General features: G+C 33.6%; 1 protein-coding gene and 1 long non-coding RNA gene across 2 annotated transcripts; one reads left to right on the top strand and one right to left on the bottom strand.

Annotated features, from left to right (window-relative positions):
- Positions 1-2562: 2562 nt before the first annotated feature.
- LOC128240243 (uncharacterized) lies at positions 2563-14349 on the top strand. Its single transcript, XM_052956784.1, has 3 exons — positions 2563-2904; positions 12615-13666; positions 13883-14349. Exons 2-3 carry the CDS (start codon positions 12755-12757, stop codon positions 14006-14008), a joined length of 1038 nt encoding a protein of 345 aa, XP_052812744.1. The 5' UTR covers positions 2563-2904; positions 12615-12754; the 3' UTR covers positions 14009-14349.
- A 4664-nt stretch (positions 14350-19013) lies between these two features.
- LOC128240245 (uncharacterized) lies at positions 19014-21675 on the bottom strand. The gene is made up of 3 exons (XR_008262099.1): positions 21221-21675; positions 20845-20977; positions 19014-20403 (listed from the first exon to the last, which is right to left on the bottom strand). It is a non-coding gene; the product is annotated as an uncharacterized LOC128240245 (long non-coding RNA).
- Between the last annotated feature and the right edge of the window lie 1279 nt (positions 21676-22954).

Raw genomic sequence — 22954 nt, 5'->3', positions numbered from 1 at the left:
TTCTCTGTTAAATCAGTACCGCGTTTAAGTATCACGATGAATGAACGTTTATATAACAAATGATGTCGAGCACATGCTGTTCCTAGCTAACTGCGATGTAGTTGTAAATAAAAGATGTCTATTAGCTATTAAATAAAATCAAAATCAAAATCCAACATTAATTAGCATGCATTTTATAATTGTCTTTACCTTGTACCTTATCTTGTTTTGTTTTTATAAACTGTTGTTTAGGTAGCCCCGCAAGGTGATGGTCCGTTCTGTCCTAACATCATATAGTATCGTACTGTAGTAATCAATTTACTATAGATGTATCACTATTTGAATTAAAAACAATGATTTTTATTAAATTTGTACTGTAATTCTTTGTTTTAATCGGAACATAAAGACAAAAATGAATCGTTCGTTAACATTTAAACATGACTCTGAATTTACATTAAATATCTCTCCAATTTCTTTTTTTTGCTCTGTATCTTAAAAGTTTTGCATTGCTGTCTGGTAACATTGCAACACTAGGCATATTGTTAAGGGAATATCACAAGACAAACTTCATCTCTATTTGATATAAGGGTACAATTTTGTGAATCAATGCGTATTCTTCATTTGCTTAATCTGTGTCTGCACGTGTTTGCTTTAAGGAGGTTAAAAATATTGTTGCATGTGCAGCAAGAAATATATTTGCCAAGATTATCCTTATGTTTGGTTAAGAAAGTGCAATTGTGAGTATTAGCGTACTGGTTATACCAAGGACAACTATATCTTATTTTGACTATTTGTTGGATAGTCAAGTAGAAAACCCCCAAGTCTAACAAGTATATCACTATCGTTCGGCTTTAACACCAGATGAGGAAGTTGCTTGAGTACACTGTTTAATTTTATGTTTCAGTTTGTTTTAATATACTTTCCTTTCTTAAAGATTAAAGTGAAAGTACTTAAGATATACTCTTAACTGTCATCATTATCCATAGAAATCATTGTCGTTCCCATTCCTCTGCTAAAGGGAAACTATCATATATAGACACAAACTGCAGTACCCTATACATCGATAACAAGGTCCATAAGCTAAGGAATCAAATACCAAAATATATATACTTTCTAGATAATAAACAAGCTTGAATGTTATAAATGAAATAAGCTCTAAAAATGTTAATAAATAACAAATTAAAAATGGCTAAAAAGGAGATAAAAAAGTTTCGATGAAGAGCAAGATTTGACAACATTGCAGCTAAAGTTGTCAACAAACATATAGGATCTGTCACGTGTCGGCACATAATTTATTCAACACACATAGGTCAGAAATTTATCAGAAAGCGAGCCTATGCTTTAAGCTGCACTCTCACTGATATACCATTTTTACTACTATTTATTTTTTTGTCTTGGAAAGAGCAAATATTTGCAATTATATCTGATACCAACGATTTAAGTTTGCTGACAAAAATCAGATCGTAGATTTTCATATTTTCGTTCGAAAATTAATGTTTTATGGCTTTAACCGTTACTAACGGTTGAAGAAAAATGCACAAAACATCATTTTTTAACTTTAATTTAAAAATCTTCGATCTATTTTTTTTTGTCAGCAGTCTTATATAACTGGTTTCCATGGATTATCACCATCATCTCGTTCCAAGACAAAAAAAATATAAAAAAAGTTGTCAAAACGTTCAATCTGTGAGAGTTCAGCTTTTACAGTTAAAGTACACGCTCTTTTCCTCGACACATTTTGCGAATATTAATAAAACAACTGCACAAAGTCGTTATTCAGAGTCACTATATAACTTGCAAAGCCCATGGTAATAAGTTAAATATGAAATATTAGACGATCGTTTTATATAAACATCAATAGCAATACTAACATAACAGAGAATTGTTTTGTATTGCTCTAAGAGCTATATGCATGCTCAATATTTGCATAGTTACCAAACCTCAATGATAACATTCCTTCAATTTGCTTGCCGTGTCAAGTAAACTTTCATTCGGGCATATTTTACATCATGTGATAGATCTAGTTCTTTTTAAATTAGAGCAAAATCCGTAAATAGCTTTATTCAACACTTAACGCTCATTCTTGGAAACATGGAACTAAGACGCTGCCACTACGAAAGCTTGAAGTAATTTTGCCGGAAACGTTATAGTAAATGTTTAATGAATGACTAAGTGAAACTTACCAAGAGTTTATGGGACACGTTTACCAACTGTTAAAGGGACTCGCGCATGTTTTTGGTACAGCACTTAGTTTTAGTTGAATGGTTCCAGCGTTGGATATCTTACTTTTAACACTACTATTGTAATGATTTGCAACACTTAATTTCGTCATACAAAAATGCATTTTACAAAAGCATTTTGATGTATTTCGTCTGATAATTTTGATTTAAAGTAAAGTGTTCAACATAAAGCCATACAATATTTAATTACTGTACTTTTAAGAATAAATGTTTAAACAAGGACGTTAATTGTTAAGTCTCAAATTGAAAAGAACGATCTGAAATCCACATCAATTGAACACTTAAAATTCTGATGTAAAATAATTTAATGTGAAAAGTTAAAATGTCATCAAAATAACTTCTACATTCGGATCATTTTTCATGTGTCAAGGAAGATGTGGATTTGTGTAAAGAGGCCACACATATTAATTGTGATCAGGCTAATGATACGACCGCAGCTATAAATATAATAAGGGAGATAAAGGATGACATTAAGCGCATGAAGAAAAAAAAATGATAACAAATCGAAACAATTAATACCAATAAGGTAATAGGCAATAAAGAATTGGATCATTTGGAAATCAAACAAAAACAGAAAGTGGAAGATTCGAACAAAAGTTTCTGGCAGGAAACATGTACGACTAAATACAAAAACAAAGACGAAAGTTCACTGGGGAATGAGAGACCGAGTCAAGAAATGCAAATGGTATGCAATGATTTAAATTACATCATCTTTATGTGAATGCCATGCATCGTACGATAGCGTGATACATATTATATATTATGTATCCCATATTTATTTATTTGATTTTTTATTGTCCGAGGGTTAATTTTGTAAATATATTGCTTGCTTATTCCGTTTACTTTTATAATACAGTCTGCTTTAACATACTTTCCTTTCTTAAAGATGTGCCTATTGTGGTAGGAACTATTGTTGACTAACAGGGTGTAAAGAAAGGTACAATACTCACTCTGCCAGCAACTTATCATTTACACCTAATCATTTTCATTTGTTGTTGTTTTTTACTCGAAATATTCGGTTTCGTCAATTACAAACGTAGAACGTCGAGTGTCTGTGACTTGAAAAGTTCAATTTCCTACACTACTTACCAGAGCACACATGATAGACATAACGTTTATGACAACGAACATAACAAAACTATCAACATATAGTGACTTTGCAAACATTGGGTGATCGCCTATGCTGTGTCTGATTGAGTTTGTGTTCACGGTTATAATTTCATTTGTATTTCATACATGTAGAATATACATGAAGAGAGTAATTCTTTGTTTCGGTATTATTTCAATTTATTCTTATATCAAAGAAGCAACGATGAAGCAGATCTTTAGTAAAAAAGCGACATTTAAAACTCATATTATGTATATCCACTTATACGCATATATAAATATAACATCATTAAACATTAGACGTGTGTTTTCGGCGTCTGCATATTTTCCGCAATCGACAAATATTTCTGATGTTGCTGTATTCATTTTTTAGGTAGTATTTGCCTATTCAATTCAATTTAAAAAACAATAGATTTATCTTTAAGTTCACTTAAATTTGTACATGTATATCGATGTGTGTACGCATTTATCCAGACCTCTTTTTGATTAACAAAGTGATATTACATTATTTCTATAAATAAACAAATACATAGAACAACTTGAGAATAAATTTCATTTGTGGATTTTACTTATTGTCATATTCATTTATTTAATTACTTAATAATATTTCATAGTGGATTATAAGGAGCTCCTACTAGGTTTAAATGGTATGATTAAGTGTTCCAAGCCATACCATTGTTTGTTGGCCCGTATGTCCAAGTGTAGCTAATTGTCTCTTAATGCTATATAAGCGAAAGTTGTGACTAAATCTAACTGAAAGTACACTCTTACTCATCATCCAGACAAACCATTGTCTTTCCCATTCTTTGGTTAAAGGGAAACTCTCATAGACACTAAACTGCAGCATCCTATACATTAATGCGCAATGCCAATAAGCTATGAAATCAAATAACAAAATGTTTATAATTTCGAAGATTTCTAGGTAATGAACAAGCTTCAATTTTATCAATGAAAAAAGCTTTAAAAAATATGAACAAATAACAAAAAAACATGGATAAATTGGAGATAAAAAAAGTTTCGAACCAGAGCAAATATTGTCAACATTAGAGCTAAAGTTGATATCATACATAAAGGATCTATCACGTGTCATCAACTATTTTATGCAAAACACAGAATTCAGAAATATATCAGAAGGCGAGCCACAAACTTTTCCTCACACTTTATAAAAGTATTAGTATGTTTACTGTTCCTTCTGAGGTAGTGATGTTGGTCATGATATGGAATTTCTGTCTCTAGATGTCATGACGTTGACATACGATCAGCTTGCTGTAAATCTGATGCAAATATGTAAGGGAACACCTTATGTTTACATAACAACGTTGTATGTTAATGCGGTGTTTCTGTACCTATCGATCAAACATATAGGTATAATATATACTCTTCCATCATGCACGTAAAAACGTTAGTGTAGTTATACATTAAAACACTAAAAAAATCAAAAAAAAAAATCGATCGTTAAACAGTCCAATATCAAAAACGCAGGAATTCATATAAAGGTATAGCTTTTTGCGATTGAAGCAGAGATTGATACGGAGTAAGACCGGTAATTATCTGTTTAAACGTAATTTAATCACACCTTAACATGCCTTTAGCTTTTTAAACACTTTATTATCTTGTTATCCTCGTGATCTTGCTCATTATATATGTATTTATATTTTCAGTGATAAATGTATTCATATGACAAATATGATGTTTTATGATGATATGGTGTGCTTTTTTTAGAACACCCGCATTTGTTACACACGTTTCTATAAAATTTGGATAATCTGAATTTTGCCAAAATTAAGTAACCATTGTTACTATTGTATCTCTAGTTTTCTTTATGGCTCTCACTAGTCATTCTTAATTCGGTCGGTTAAATTTAAGTTATCGAAAGAAAAAGTCACATTGCACCTTTCACATAAGGCTAAAGCGTAACAGTTGAAGTATAAGTGTAGCGCAAGCAACAGCACTATGAAATTCATTAGCACTTATTATGGTATAATTAAGATATATCAACAAAATTGTTAGCTATATATGTTTATACACAAATCACGGTCCAAAGGGATTGAGGTTAAAACGTTTAGAAAAGCTAATTATATCCAGTTACCCAGCATGACCCCCTTATGTCTACAAATCAACAAAGATCATTTCTGTTGTGTCTATAACAACAACAGTACCAAAACAGCTTATTGTTGCCTTATCTGTCGTTTGACAGAAAATTTAAGCTGTTGCTTAATTCAAATGAACTTTTCTTCTTTAGATAATTACTCATACACGGTTAAAAATGGGCATACCTGGCCAAACATTTGGTAGCCAGCCGATATCCCTTCCTCGAGTATGAAACACTTCAAAAAGGCGGGTTGTGTATTGCATATTGACATGCACAGTAGGCGAGCCATGTATTAGTTAGCGGTGTTTTAGCGTGATAATTTGATATTGGTAATGATGATAAAGTATCAAACATGTTCGAATCGGTACGAAATATATACTGTTATAAAAACCTACCATAACTACACTCAGTTATATATCAGTTCTGGGAAATAATTGAATACCTGTCACACCAGTATGAACAATTAAACTCCGACAAAGTAAACTTCCCTGACAAGCTTAGTGTTTTAAAAACAACGGAAATGCGAAGGGAAATCAGGGGTGTGTGGTGTGTACTATTGATTAATTTCTCCGCTATACATCAAGACTATCGTGCATGTAAAATACATATTTTATTAAATGTGCCAGTTCACTTCAATATTTTCCATTATAATGTTTTGAATGAACCGTAGTGGATAATTTACTTCACAGATTATCATAAGGAGGTTAAATAAAGTGGGGTTTAACGATAAGTGTTGGTCTTATCTCTTAACCAAACTGTTAATGGTACTCAGTCTTTCCTCTAGTGGGACCATGAAAAACCCGGAGTTCAATATTCAACGTGTTCACTGAGTGATCTCTATGGATTGTAGTGATCCTTTACAACAAAACCAAGGTGGAACTCTGCCTTTAGCTCTGAATAAGAACCAGAAGTGACCGGGAAACGCATGTGCAGCGATTCATTGCCAGCTTAACAACTGTTTCAACGAATTAACGAATCGTCAATTATTGGTGGCATATACTTGACGTGTTCTCTGGTATATATTCCAGGCTGTGCTTTGCTTGTTTCATTCAATTTAGTTAACGAGTTTTTCTCAAATTGGTGGTCTATATGGGGTGGTAGGTGTGCCTCACGCCATTCAAACAGCTTTTTATAGATGGTACCCCGCCTCCTCCACGAGAATGTGCCACAGAAAGGATCGTGTGGCAATTTTTTACCGTCTCTGCGTGTTATTTAAGCTGAAGTGTGGTAAGTTGACGTGTCGTTCTGGGTGGTATTCTGAACCAGTTAAACTCGTTCAGCGAAAATTAATTCCCGTGATATAACTAAATAGTATAAGAAAACAATATGTCTAATACAAATATTTTTTTCAAATGGCAGATGGATCCCTCAATTTTCTAAAAGAGGTAATCATGTTTTTACCATTTTGTTAGCAAATTTGAGAGTAAAATTTATTCAGCATCTTACGTGGTAGAATAGAATACAGACTTCAGCGAAATATTACTCTAGTTGAGAAGCTCCTTCAAACGCTTCAACTTCACAATGGATTTGTGGATATCTGAAGTAGATACTTAATCGACAATTTCCTAAAGTTATGAAAACGGAAATACATCCAATTCTTTACTTTGAAACACTTGATTATGTTGTTAATCATACCGGATCCTGCTAGAAGCTGGTATGAGAATCGTACAGTTTCTAAGAACATCATAGAACAATCACAATGAAATTAAGCAATGTAAGGAAGTTTATGCGGAAGGTCTTCCATGTATTTGCGAAATTATAGAAAAAAACTTTTTATGAGATATTCGGTCGTATGTTGTCAAATCAATATATTTATAGCAAATGGGTCTAGATTAGGCATTACCAAAACATATACTGCTAAGTTATCTTTCGACATTATAGTTTCAAACTCATGAAATGTGTAAGCATTAAAGTAAGATGAATTCATCAGTTTATGTCCTCCGCCCGCTTCATTCTAGCATGTAGCAGACCCTGTCGTATCGATTGTATTTAGGATTGGTATTTTTAGCACCCCACCTACCTTCCACTAGTGAGTAAAACTCAAAATCATTAAAAATGCACTGATAACACAGAGCTTGATACATTTTTGATACGTCAGATTTTATTTTCAGTATTCAGTGATTAAAAATATAATGGTTCATACAGGAGAGAAAAAAAGCAATAAATTAACGAATTTATAGACTGTTTAATTGAAAACTTAAAGCGCTTTTTATTGCAATAAAACATCCGTTAATAATTCTGTATAGTTACGTCAAGAAACACAGGTCGTTAATATATTCGTTAGCGTCATACGTATACGCAACTGCTACGTCTGAGTCTCATGAAGGTCGGTTTTATGGTAAGTTTAATCCGATCAAATTGAAGTTTTAATTATTATTATTATTATTATTCATGTGTACAGTCGAAGTGGTCCAATAGATCTGACAGCGGATAAGCCCGCCTCTTTGAGTTTCTTATACACCTTTACTTTTTCCCAAACCTGTGTATCAATATTTTTTTTATTATGATAAAAAGAGTATACGCGGCACGCGGAATTTTTTTGAAATATTTTGTATGCAGATTCGAAATAAGTTTGATAGTATTTGTTGTACAGGATTCGGGTTGAAGAAAATCGAAACATTATGGTACGCCAGAGGGGATGGGGAACACATCACACACACAATTTAGATTATCAACATTAATGATAATGATAGATGGAAGCTTTATATGTCATAAACTAAACGTTATTATTTTTTTATATAATTTTATGTGCATGGAAAGCATTCTTTAATTATATCATAAAAATTGCAAATGGTTATATCATTCGAATATCCTGTTCACTATCTTATCCTTGACAAATATACATTGGTCCCTTTTGTCAATAGTTGTGACAATTGAAATACACATCGAAAACATATTATACACAAGATATATGCAAATTAACACAAATCCTACGTGAAATCTTAACAAGTTAAGACAAAAGAAAATCTTCACCTGATGGGAACTCGTCACAGGTTAGATATTGTCGTGTTTTTTTATAAGAAGTACAGACATATTAAATTGTAAGAACACTCACTATAAACGATATACATATAATGGCAAAATGAAATGCAAGTTAATTTAAGAACATCCATCGCATATTATTGAAAAAATGGTAAAATTATTTACAGATAATCAAAATAGTCAATCGAAAGAATACGTTCACCCTGTAGAGCAACGGAATATCCAAATTAGAAACCGACTAAATTTTGTCATGGTGTTTTGTTCAAAATTCTCCAACGAAGCATCACGACAATATTTAACCGCTTCGAAGTTATGAATATATCATACAAAATATAACATTGCAAAACACGTACTTTTTAACGATACAGATATATAATAATACAAGGAAATGAAAATTAATTTCAGAGCACATATTGTGTATAAATAGACATACGAAAAACTATTTATCGATATACATCAAAGGTTTTCAATGAGTACTTTCACGAATTAAAATATCCAATTATGTAAGGTTTGATACTTGTATTAACCATATATGACCTAAACATCACTCTCTGCCAAACAGGTACCTCATCCGATTCCCCAACATTTGTTGTAATCAAAACAGAGGCGATTGTTATCCAGCACCTCATTTTTGTAATCATCAGTTGAATGTTCCTGTTCTTGTTTATTAGTTCTTCCACTTTGTCATCTTGAGGCGGTAGCTCATCTGTGGTCTGTTTGTTTATGTCCAGAGTGGACGTTTCTAATTCCAATATGTTGCCAACGCTTTGTGGTATCGTTTTGTCAATCCTTAGCTCTGAACTTGTAGCTTTCTCAAGGGAAACTTCTGGTCTTCCAGTAGGGAGGGAATGCATGGTCATTTTATACCTGAATTTCTGTTTCTTGAAAAGCATCCAGTATATCACTGCAGATACTGTAAACACCATTCCAATCGTCAATGAATCCGTAACTAAAGTAAACCAATACCAAAATGGGTATTTTTCAGTCAAAATTCCACTTTCGGTAACATCAAATGATACGTTGTTGACCGTTTTGTTGACTGGAATTGTACCAAGAAGAAAAAAGTATCTACTCGCTGTCATGAATGGATACACGTACACTCCCGTTACAACGATTACGAATGCCTTTATACTAAAGTGTTTTTCTAAAAGTACTAGTCTATAGGTATCTATTGCTATGATCATAATAAGAAGCAAATAACCCATGTTAAATGCAAATGTAGTGACAAAATACAACTGAAATATCCAGATATACTGGAAAATTCAGTTCACTCAGACAAAACGCAATGCTGGCAAATTGAATTAGTGAGACCAAAAGATCATTTACATTTATCTGTATCATCAGATATGTTGACGTCGTCTTCATCCTCTTTAAGCGATCAAAACGCAATTACCGCTGAGTTTCCAACTATACCAATTATAGCCACAACAGCGGTATAAACAAGTGCAGGAATATTTTCAGTTGCCCGTTCTCTATATGCGATATCCACTAGATCTTGCAAAACTGTCGTATTCATGTTGTTAATGTTCCAAAATCTGTTCAGTAAGGCTTAAACAAATCTGGATAACTCCAAATTAAACACGTGTTGTTCCAAATGGTATTTGTTTTAAGTTTCCACCACGCACTATTAAACCCTATTAACCCTTCTGACAAGAAATAGTTATGGACAAATTCAATGATGTACTCGACATTTCTGAATATATGTACTATACAATGTCATAAGGTCAGAACACAATTTCCGGCTTGTTGAATTACATAAGCATTTCTTCGAATTCAGTCCGTGCCAATTAAAAGATATATACTTATATTTATTTTTTAAATAATGAAGACAAAAAGTTTGATTCCAGAATAGGTAGACGTATTAATTTTCATTTCCGTTTTACATATGTGTGTATTAGCATTTAAAATTCAAGACTTATAATATCAAAGGAATATGTGGATAACGATGAATAATGTAATTCTAGATAGCATATGTACAGCGCTTAAAAATAATAATGCGAAAATGATTGGTTTCGTTTATTGTAACGATAGATTTCATGTTAGCAACCTGAAGTTCAAAATTCGCTATAAAAAAACTTCTTTATATAAATTGTGTCTTTTGAGAAAAACATCATATAAATGTCAAGTTTTGGACAAATTGATAAATTGGATAATATCATTAGTATTTGTATATGAACTGATATGGAACCGAATAAAACTTTTGTTTTTTACAAGATTAAATGAAATGAGATTACACTTTCCTAAATACGAGTAATGTTATGTTGATGTACAAACAACAACGATTGTTCAAACATATGCAATCGTTATTTAATATCAAATATAACTTTTGTGTGACAAAAATTGCTCTTTCATAATTCGTGTGTTTATGATCGACACCCAAGGGTTAATATCTAAACGATACCACAACAAAATATTTTTAATGTAGTTTTTAAAGTAGGTTACTTTACTTGTTAAGTCTACAGTGAAAATATAAAAAAAAACTTATGCAGTAAACATTGGACGAATTTATGATAGTTTTGATCAAACATGTCTGTGAAGTTCTTATAAAAAACTTTTTCAAATACATAATAACTATAAATAAATAATGCAACCTGAATATATCCGAATTAACAAAACGGTTGGCACCATAGTCTGTTTCGTTTATTGCAAATCGACTCTGTCCTTTTGTTGTGCAAATGGTATCGATTCAGGATTTGAATTATGTTATTTTTTAATTGTATTGCAATACATGATTAAAACAAATAAAGTTTTCAAAATGACATTAATTTTGTACGATGAAGTGATAGAGGATATTGTCATTGCTAAATCACACACACAAATTAGGACAATGTCATTTTTAAAAATATCAGTTTTGGAATAAGACTTTTGGTTGAACAAGCCTAACACGTCTTGCATTAGTATTTGCATCAAACCATTTCATTAACGTTGTTTTATAAACTCCAGAATATAAACAAGCCCAGATGGCATTTCAACAGTCTACCGCAGAAATGTAGGTACATTACATACTACACAGTTTGTTCAATATATTTGTCATGACATAGAGGATATTTGTTTATTTCAATGTAAGATAGTATTTTATTTCATGAGTGTCATAGAAAAACATATTTTTATTTTTATTTTTTATGTTCACGAGTTTATTACAATACGATCTTACACTGAAATAAACAAATATCCTCTATGTCATGACAAATATATTGTACACACTGTGTTTCTTGTATGCTTATTTTCGGAGTTTCATTAGTTTTTTTTTTTAATTTATTTCTTAATAACCTCCCTTTTAAAAAAAAGGTATTGGTGATTTTTTTTTCACTCCAAATACCAATGCATTCAGCGATATCGATAATTTGTCAGCATAGTGTAATCAGATTAAGCTTGAATAATACGTCAGTGTTTACTTCTATAATATGAGTACAGTGGTTCTCACTGGCTCGCCCCTGAGCATACTTAAAGCACGGTCTGAAAACATTCTACTCCCTAAAACCCGTACCATTCAAACTAACATGTTATTTGGCGTAAGAAATTATAACTAAAAATGTATGCATTATTTATTTAGCGTACTGAGTTTGATGTTCATTAATACAAAAAGAACGGGTAAACTTTTTCGTTATAACAAAATATTAGACAGCCATATAATTTTTTATGCCAGATGCGTTTGTATTCGGTCAAGAGCGCGATTGGTAATGCAGTTATGAAGCTTAGGTATATAAGTATATGTATGATTTCTGTTGCTTCTGTTTGAATTCCGTTAGTTTCCTGTTAGTGATTTTCCGTCCCTTAATCCCATGACGTTGTTGACATTCAACAAGCTTGCTATAAATAGTTTTCTTGTTTTATTATGCAATACATGTAAGGGACAAGACAAAGTTGTAATCAAGTTGTACTAGTCAATTAAATATCTAAACAAAGTGTAACCGACACTCTTCCATTCTGCAATGTTCATACGTGACGTTCCAAAATCTAAACAATGAGTGTACTTTTACATGAAAATAAAAAAAGAAACATGATAGATTCGTTTGTTTCACAGTCCAGTATTTAAAACGCAAGAAAACATATCCAGCATTTATGACTTGTGGTTAATACTGTGATTGGCATGGCGTTAAGGTCTTAACAATAATTGTTTACATTGACAGCGTTACTTGCAATAAGCTTTATTACAAACTTATTGTCATCATTTTGTATGATCTTAATTATCATTTCAATATTCTTATTTTCAGTTATACATGTACTTAAATGACGATGTAGTGATGACTTTGAAACAATAGATCGACCAAAAACAATAACTCAAATCGAACTTTCGCATTAAAGAACGTTTTGGTTTAACTCATTATATCTTGAACTTCTATGAACATAAGAAATGGCATCAAAGCAGATTCAGTGTGAAATGTGCCGTAAAGAAAATGCAGTTGGATATTGCAAAACTTGTGGAAACGTGGGTGAAACTTGTGTAGATATTCATAAGAGAGTAAAGGTGTTTCAAAAACATACTGTCATTATGCACGAGGCTGTTAAAATGCATGAGGATGGTACAGAAAATCCAAATGTCATATTGCGGGACATCACAGAAGAAAGATGTAAACAGCATCCGACTGAAAAGGCTATATTTCTTTGTAAAATTCATGATTCCACGATTTGTGGCCGATGTCTTCATTCGGGACATCGTCTTTGCGGAGAAGACGTCGTTGACTTGTTGCATGAAGTAGTTAACATTGACTGCGAGAAAGTCAACACAATGAAGTCATTATTGATGGAAATAAAAGATGAGATTCTACTTTTGAAAAATGAAGCAGAACACAGTAAGGAGAATTACAAGGAAAACGCTGATAAATGTGTGCAAGAATGTATGGGATTTGAAAATAAAATTAAACAACGTGTAGATGAATTGACAAGTGGCATTAGAGACGGAATAACGAAGAAACATAACGAAAACTTGACCATTCATTCCCATATTACTAAACTGTGTGATGAGAAAACTAAGTGGTGTCGCGATTTAGAAAGTAAAATTGATAGTTTTGTTGACAAAAATATGGCTGGACACCTGTATCTAATGAACAGATATTTTGAGAAAGAGGTTTCGGATGCTAGATCCCACCTTAAAGAATTCAAACACAAACATACTTTCAAAGGGTTTGACTTCAAAGAAAACAAGGTCATACTAAAATGCGTGTTTGAAGATTTGGAGGAGGTTTGTGCACATCAAGAAGAAATTACTGGGAGCGACGATGGCAATGCCAATGATGTTGGCGCATCAACCACAAAAATAAACCAGGTATCGAGTGTGGTGTCGTTTGCTTAAGTGCTATAAACTGTAATATTTCTTACCGGCCACATGTCGCTTTTCATCCAAAATGCACGTTGACCATCAACAGCAGTTGTTCTTACTCTTGAATTATTAAGTTATATGCACATAATGTTTTATATATATATAACGTGCATCATTTTTAAAAGCCCATATACTGTTCTATATTTGAATGTTTGATTTTAGACTCGGCGGGAGCTCACTGTACTGTTGAGTCAAATCAAGCAAGACTTAGATCAGTCAGAAAAGGTTTGTAAAATTGTATCCCGCCTTTGTACTTTAACATGTGTTCTTAAACACACAATACATTAGATAGCTAAATACATGATTAATTTATTCTTAACATGTGATAGGGGGCATTATATCAACGCATGTTTTCTATCGCATTTCGAAGTGTGTCTCATTATATACTTTGTTTTAAATCTACATTGGTATTTGTCAAATTGTGTAAAGTTTTTTTGTTTTGTTTTTTGGCTATTGCATAGCACACGAATACTAATGTTCAAATCATTTAGGCCGCTTAACTGAAATATGATTAAATCATATTAATGCGTTTACCTTTTTAAATACTACCTAATCGGATTTTAAAATTAAAGAAATATTCTGGAAAAGCTTAGAAAAACATTTCGATAAAAGACTGGTTATAATGATTGTATGAGCGTCATTCCGCATTTTTTTTCTCAATTTTTTGCTAATTACTTTATCTCAATTATATTATGCGTGTCGAGATGTTTATCTATTTATGAAGAATTGTTATGAACTTACTCACAAATGATGCTTTTATTGACCATATGTTTAATAGATTAATATTTGTTGAAAATGTTGAACCATTTTTTGGTAAAAGAGATTGCATATAAATTGACACGTGCAATTCGAAATAAATTTTGAATAAATCCCTCTTTAAGAATTGGCATTTCCATGTCTTGTGATCTTATTTAAGCATAACTTCTAGCTGAATTATGTTGCCATGCAAACAAACCTTATTAACTCTAATTCGTACGAGTTAAAGAAAATGTTATCCATTTGATGAAAAAAAGAACAACAAAATGCTTTTTGAGAACACTGAACTTTGAGGTAGTATTTGCAGTAGTTTTGAATATTCATTGAATGATCAAATTGATACAGCTTTTATATTTTAAAAAACTGATAACTTTTGTTTGGTCAGGTTATGTAACAATTATTTTGGTTGCAAGTAACCCCTAATATACTCTAACAAAAATATATAATAGCTGGTCGTTTTGCTCTTTGTCTATTAACCTCAATTTAATGAATATTAATCAGAAAGGCCCAGAAGCCAAAAATGGAGCACAATCCTTGGCTCTACTTGGCACGAAGCGAGAGACACATTGCGTACTAGCAAGGGTCCTATTGAAATACACAACGCCTAGGTCTTAATAAGCGAGTAATACATAACGTACAAACAAGGGTCCGGTTAAAAGGCACAATATCTTGGCCTTCCATACACTAAGCGAGAGACAAATAACGTACAAACAAGGGCCCTGTTAAAAGGCACAATACCTAGGCCTACCATACACTAAGCAAGAGACAAATAGAGTACAAACAAGGGTCCTGTTAAAAGGCATAATACTTAGGCCTACCACACACAAAGCGAGAGACACATAACGTACAAACAAAGGCCCTGTAAAAAGGCACAATACCTAGGCCTACCATACACTAAGCGAGAGACACATAACGTACAAACAAGGGTCCTGTTAAAAGGCACAATACCTAGGCCTACCATACACTAAGCGAGAGACAAATAACGTACAAACAAGGACCCTGTTAAAAGGCACAATACCTAGGCCTACCATACACTAATCGGGAGACACATAACGTACAAACAAGGGCCATGTTAAAAGGCACAATACCTAGGCCTTCCATACACTAAGCGAGAGATAAATAGCGTACAAACAAGGGCCATGTTAAAAGGCTCAATACTTAGGCCTACCATACACTAAGCGAGAGACAAATAACGTACAGACAAGGACCCTGTTAAAAGGCACAATACCTAGGCCTACCATACACTAAGCGAGAGACAAATAGCGTACAAACAAGGGCCCTGTTAAAAGGCACAATACCTAGGCCTACCACACACTAAGCGAGAGACACATAACGTACAAACAAGGGCCCTGTTAAAAGGCACAATACCTAGGTCTACTATACACTAAGCGAGAGACACATAACGTACAAACAAGGGCCCTGTTAAAAGGCACAATACCTAGGCCTTCCTTACACTAAGCGAGAGACAAATAGCGTACAAACAAGGGCCCTGTTAAAAGGCACAATACCTAGGCCTTCCATACACTAAGCGAGAGACACATAACGTACAAACAAGGGCCCTGTTAAAAGGCACAATACCTAGGCCTACCATACACTAAGCGAGAGACACATAACGTACAAACAAGGGCCCTGTTAAAAGTCACAACACCAAGGCCTACCATACACTAAATGAGAGACACATAACGTACAAACAAGGGCCATGTTAAAAGGCACAATACCTGGGCCTTCCATACACTAAGCGAGAGACAAATAGCGTACAAACAAGGGCCATGTTAAAAGGCTCAATACCTAGGCCTTCCATACACTAAGCGAGAGACACATAACGTACAAACAAGGGCCCTGTTAAAAGGCACAATACCTAGGTCTACCATACACTAAGCGAGAGACACATAACGTACAAACAAGGGCCCTGTTAAAAGGCACAATACCTAGGTCTACTATACACTAAGCGAGAGACACATAACGTACAAACAAGGGTCCTGTTAAAAGGCACAATACCTAGGCCTACCATACACTAAGCGAGAGACACATAACGTACAAACAAGGGCCCTGTTAAAAGGCACAATACCTAGGCCTACCATACACTAAGCGAGAGACACATAACGTACAAACAAGGGCCCTGTTAAAAGGCACAATACATAGGCCTACCATACACTAAGCGAGAGACACATAACGTACACACAAGGGCCATGTTAAAAGGCACAATACCTGGGCCTTCCATACACTAAGCGAGAGACAAATAGCGTACAAACAAGGGCCATGTTAAAAGGCTCAATACCTAGGCCTTCCATACACTAAGCGAGAGACACATAACGTACAAACAAGGGCCCTGTTAAAAGGCACAATACCTAGGTCTACCATACACTAAGCGAGAGACACATAACGTACAAACAAGGGCCCTGTTAAAAGGCACAATACCTAGGTCTACCATACACTAAGCGAGAGACACATAACGTACAAACAAGGGTCCTGTTAAAAGGCACAATACCTAGGCCTACCATACACTAAGCGAGAGACACATAACGTACAAACAAGGGCCCTGTTAAAAGTCACAATACCTAGGCCTACCATACACTAAGCGAGAGACACATAACGTACAAACAAGGGTCCTGTTAAAAGGCACAATACCTAGGCCTACCATGCACTAAGCGAGAGACACATAACGTACACACAAGGGCCCTGTTAAAAGGCACAATACCTAGGCCTACCATACACTAAGCGAGAGACACATAACGTACAAACAAGGGCCCTGTTAAAAGGCACAATACCTAGGTCTACCATACACTAAGCGAGAGACACATAACGTACAAACAAGGGTCCTGTTAAAAGGCACAACACCTAGGCCTACCATGCACTAAGCGAGAGACACATAACGTACACACAAGGGCCCTGTTAAAAGTCACAATACCTAGGTCTACCATATACTAAGCGAGAAATACATAACTTACAAACAAGGGCCCTGTTAAAAATATCAATACGTAGGCCTTCCATACACTACGTCATAGACAAATTACGTACACACAAGGGCCCTGTTAAAAGTCACAATACCTAGGCCTACCATACACTAAGCGAGAGACATAACTTATACACAAGGCCCTTGTTAAAAGGCAAAATGCCAAGGCCTGCAATACACTAAGTGAAAGACGAATAAAATACAAATGAAGGCCCTGTTAAAAGGCAAAATTATGAGGCCTAACATACACTTAGCAACAGCTACACAAAATATAAATAAAATAAATGTATAAAGGCACAGTGCTAAGGCTTACCATTTATTAAGCGAGTGACACATATCGTACAAACCACAGTTTAACATTTACATTAAACACTTTTCATCAATACAATATGGGATAATCGCCTTAGAACGGTCGGAGGGTCACAAGTTCAGGCATAAAAAAGAAAAGCACACACTTGAGAGTCATTGGTCGTTCGAATGCTGTATTAGATCGTTGTTCAATAGAAAGTATGATAAATTATTATCAACTGTTGCACATATTATAATTTGTGGAATATTTATTTGATGTACACGTGTGTGGAATCGTATGTCGCCATTTAATCGAGCATGTAGATAATTTGTTTGATATATGATAACAATCGTTTGGTAATGTAGCTAATAATTGCTTTAACAAAGGATTTCGTTCTAAGTTTATTTAAATATACAAAACATTGCTTTCCTATATTAACCTTCATATTCAACATACCGATTATAACTGATTGTGTGACGAAAATTATATGCTTAGTAAAACTCATTTACATTCTATGAGCTGCTGCATTGCCCACCAATGTATTTAATACTTTTTGATGAAAGAAAATAATATTTTGTGAGAGCATACATGTATACATACTTTTGCTTACCCGCTGGATTTGTCGTTGTCATTGTGCAGATTGTATTTTATGTTTCTTATCTACAAATATAAGACACGCTAGTAGAACCATAGTAGATAGTTAAAAATTTAACTTCAACCTGGTTGGTATTGTGCTACTTTTTGACTAAAACTAAGGAAATGTCATTTTGGCCACCTGATTGGACTCTTGTTAAAACTGTAAAATTGGATTTTGAATAACGGGCGGTCAATTGTGTTCACATCTTAGTTTTGTCGTGAACCTGGCCCCGTGTATTAAGCTTTAATTGTATACAAAACAATAGTTATCATGATCCATATCTCACGTCATATGTGTCAATGCCTGTAAAAAGGGATACAAAGGTGCAAAAATGACATTTGCTCTTTTTGGTAGTTAATTATAGAGTACATCGTTAGAAACAATTTGGTGAAAATTTGAGGTCAAAATCTTAAGTACTTTTATAGTTATGACAATTTAAAGAAGCACAGGAGTCGATCAATTTATCGATGAAAGTGTCAAAAAGTGGCATATTTTTTAGATAAAGAAATGAAACAACACATGTTTTTGTATGTCTTTATATAATTTGTAGTTATATATCTTACACAAAATAACATATTATTGAACTGGTGACAAAATTCTTGTAAAATAATGATTGAAGTTTTACATGGCAATCAAAATTTTACCATGACAACACAATACGATGCAATTCAATATTAAAAGTAAAAGGGATCACACACGCCGCTCTTAAAAAGTACTCAAATAACCTAAGCATTGGTTATTACAAATTATATATATATATTTTTTTTTTTATTCAAAATGTTTAAGACTTTTGTTGCTAAGGTGATTTAAGTCCAAGGGGGGTCAGTGTACAAAATCTATTCTATTATCGAAATATGAAGAAAATATAAATCCATAAATAGGTATTTTCATGTATCTATGCATTTTGTAGCTATGCTTATTATACACATTATAATTTCACTAATGGACAATCCTGTAATAAAAAACAATAAATGTAACAAATATACACAGAAACATTGCCATGGCAACAAAAATACAAAGTAGTGTATTTATTGTCTCTGTACATGTGTTTGAATCATTATCTCTTAAAATATTATAAGTTTACATAATGCAATATTGTATTTATATATATAAAACATATTACTACACTAAGAAACAAGTTGTAACCATGGCAACCTCAAGTATCAATTTTTCAATACATTACATGTACAAATCAATTCTAGAAGAAAACTTAATGACAATAAAAATTGATGATATTAGCATAAAAAAATATCACTGCATCATTTGTTAATTGTCAATGTTACTGTAATTTGATGAAAAAAGGATATTAGGGTTCTAGCAAGAGATATGGAAGGTTTCTACACCCTGTTCTTTTTTGGAAGCACCCGTCATGAAGAGTAAGATTGGCAACCTCCTGCCTTCATAGAATTAAAAGCTTAAGACAGTCAAATATTGATTTTGTTTTGATAACAACTTTATATTCACAAGATTATAAATACACACAGGCTTTAAATATTTGGCACTTAAAACCTAATAGTACTTCAATAAAACATTATACACTATTCCTAACATTTTCTGTAACATTCAAAATGTTAAAATTATTCACAGATAAATGAAGGGTGTCCTATTGAAACATGGAAACCTGTCTCTTTTCTGTAGCTCCCTGTCTTTCTTTAACCTGGCTAAACCCCTAAGAGGTTTGTATATATAGTTAAAGTAAATATCAGCTTCTAATTCCTGCAGATTTCTTATACTGAGAAATAATGTTATTACTTATTTCTGAATGACAAACACTTGTCCAAACAAACAGCTCTAAAAAGTTAATTAACAGGTTGTACAGTTTGTTCAATGCTTTGGTTGAGACTGTCTATGGCACACTGTCTTTTTCAATGTCTAATCTGCTGTATTCTCTGATCTTGTCATGTTAATACCACTGCCATTCAAGATCCATCCCCTTGATGAAGAATTCGGAAAGGAGTTCAGGGTACACAACTGCTCTGGTTTTCATCAGGAAAACTAAACCATCACCGATGGAGCAAACCTGCACCGCACAAAGCCAGGCCTGTTTGCTGAAAGTATGGATTGATAGAAATTATGTCTAGATCAGTCATATTTTGACATCACAAAAACACACAAAAAACAAGCTTATATAAAGATCAAGATATCATGCCAGTGTTTTGACAATGTCAGGAGTTACTTGGCTAGTTTAAACAGCTTTTATTTTTGTTTAACATTGTTGAAAATTTGAAATGTAATATAGAAATAACATACTTATGAAAGTTTACATATACATTCTTCCTCTGGCAACAGGTATGCAAAGATGTATTTTATCAATTTCAACAGTTATTGAGTTATGGTCAAGGTTATTTTGTTCATGTAACTGACACCAATTAAAAGGCTAACGCTGAGGCGAATACTCTTAAAAATCTAGGGCTCAATTCTGTTAGGTAAGTATTTTCAAAATGAAAGTACTCTACTTTAGGGTTTAATGTGAACATTTTATTAACTACCTGCTAAGACCAAAGTGCCAATTTCGGCTTTTTATCTCCAAGCCATGGTACTTGAAGAAGTGATCATCATGCTCACAACAGTGTCTGCTCCCTTTCAATTCAGTCTCATCGAAGAAATAAACTGCTTGTTGTCCTGCAATATTTGATACACATCTTTATTTTATACATGCTATTTTGTTTATCTAAAATATTGCATGATTTCAAAATAAAATATGAAAACCAGTTAATTATTCGGTATTACACAATATGTCTTCTGATTACGTATAACAAGGTTGTCATATGTGTAACCAAAAATCTTCTCCTTGCTTGGAATAAGCTGTCAATTAACAACCGTTTATTAATTTGTGAACTTAAGTTATAAATAACTAAAATGTACCCGAGTGCTCTGCACATACTCCAAACTACGATGACACCGCATTTCCATCAAGTTTTGAACACTATTGGACCAATCGGTTAGGCATGATTAGGGAAGAAGACTGGCAGGCAATGTCCCAACTGTAATGGAGGGGGCCGGGCAGGTAACATGGATACTGTCCTGAAATAAGATAGCAATATGATGTTATGTAGTGCACTGTGATCTCTTGTCAATTCATTATTGTTGTTATCAAAACTCATAAACAGATTTCAATTATCTACAATGTTATCGTGGACAGATTGAGTTTTTCAAGTAAATGAAGGTCATTCATAAGTTACACAAATCCTTATTAAAATGTCATCAGTGTCGTTGACATGTACATCGGGAACACTTTACTCCCATGACTACAAAAACATATGACTCGGTATGATGAGAAATTTATATTATTATACAAGTTCATTCATTATTATGGACAATGTGGTATTGAAATTAAATAAAACCGCCAGTTCAAGCCATTTGTTTACTTCCTGGTTTATGACAATTGACGAATATTTTCGCCTTTTTCTATATCATTTTAACATTCTTGAATGAGTTCATTGTGTAGGTAAATCCAATAGATTGATAACATATTCTTCAAACACTACACTTACTTTTTAAAGCTGAAATTTTCGTCCAACACTGTGGACATCATCAGAGCAACTGGCCTGACTATCGCTCACTCGCAGCTCTGACACTCGGGACTTCCCGCCGAATTTCCGTAATCCGGCGAAAAGTGGGTTGTAAATCCCAGAAAGGAAGGCCCCCTCGTCCCGGTTCATAACTGCCCCCTCAGTTTTGATGCAGATAGCCTCCTTCGTTTTTCGCACTCTCCAGTCTGATTCTCTCTCTATTACGCGTGCCCCCTCGACGAGGGGGCCTTCCTTTCTGGGATTTACAACCCACTTTTCGCCGGATTACGGAAATTCGGCGGGAAGTCCCGAGTGTCAGAGCTGCGAGTGAGCGATAGTCAGGCCAGTTGCTCTGATGATGTCCACAGTGTTGGACGAAAATTTCAGCTTTAAAAAGTAAGTGTAGTGTTTGAAGAATATGTTATCAATCATTTTAACATAATAAAATTTAATATTAAATTGATACGACTGCAGTGATATTTACCTGTCAAAATTCGACAGAAGCATCCTCAAAAAGCAGCAAATGAAGACAAAAAACGTAAATGTTTGAAAGTTTCTTGTTTGTCAATTACTAACCGGAAATTACGTAATATGCATAAGGGAGATAACCTTGTTGTTATTATACTCGTCGCTATCGGTAACATCGTTGTCGGAGAATATATATATTTTATGGATGCAATTTAAACAATTGTTGTACGTTAAAATTTATAAATCTAACAAAGAAATGGTGACTTATACCAATTAAAGTCAGTGAAATAAATCAACAAAACTTTAAACACGTTTTTCTCGAAATTGAAATTGCCAACTTTGTACCCCTTTCTACAGGCGTCGTCACATATTATCCTTACACGATTACAGAAGGAACTGTGTGATAAGCTGAAACGAGTGAAATACGACCTATATAATTCAGACATGGTGTAGCCTGTTACTATCAATTGTTTTGAAGAATTAAAGGGGAGGCAAGATTACTGACCATTTGAATGAATTATATGTTGCAAGACAAGAAATGGATTAGTCATTTTTATAGAATTCGCTAATGTTTTGCCGCTATGCTTTCAGACAAGGAAGGGGTTTGAACAAGAGTTAC

The sequence above is a fragment of the Mya arenaria genome, chromosome 7 (genome assembly GCF_026914265.1).
Source record: "Mya arenaria isolate MELC-2E11 chromosome 7, ASM2691426v1".
Classification (NCBI taxonomy): domain Eukaryota; kingdom Metazoa; phylum Mollusca; class Bivalvia; order Myida; family Myidae; genus Mya; species Mya arenaria.
The sequence above is the reverse complement of the archived record's forward strand: the minus strand, read 5'-3'. Positions and strand labels throughout refer to the sequence as shown.

Excerpts from the sequence above, each read along its gene's own strand:
- LOC128240243 (XM_052956784.1), top strand. The coding sequence starts at position 12,755 with ATGGCATCAAAGCAGATTCAGTGTGAAATGTGCCGTAAAGAAAATGCA. Across the intron at positions 13,667-13,882 it reads CAACCACAAAAATAAACCAG|ACTCGGCGGGAGCTCACTGT; the intron begins GTATCGAGTGTG and ends GTTTGATTTTAG.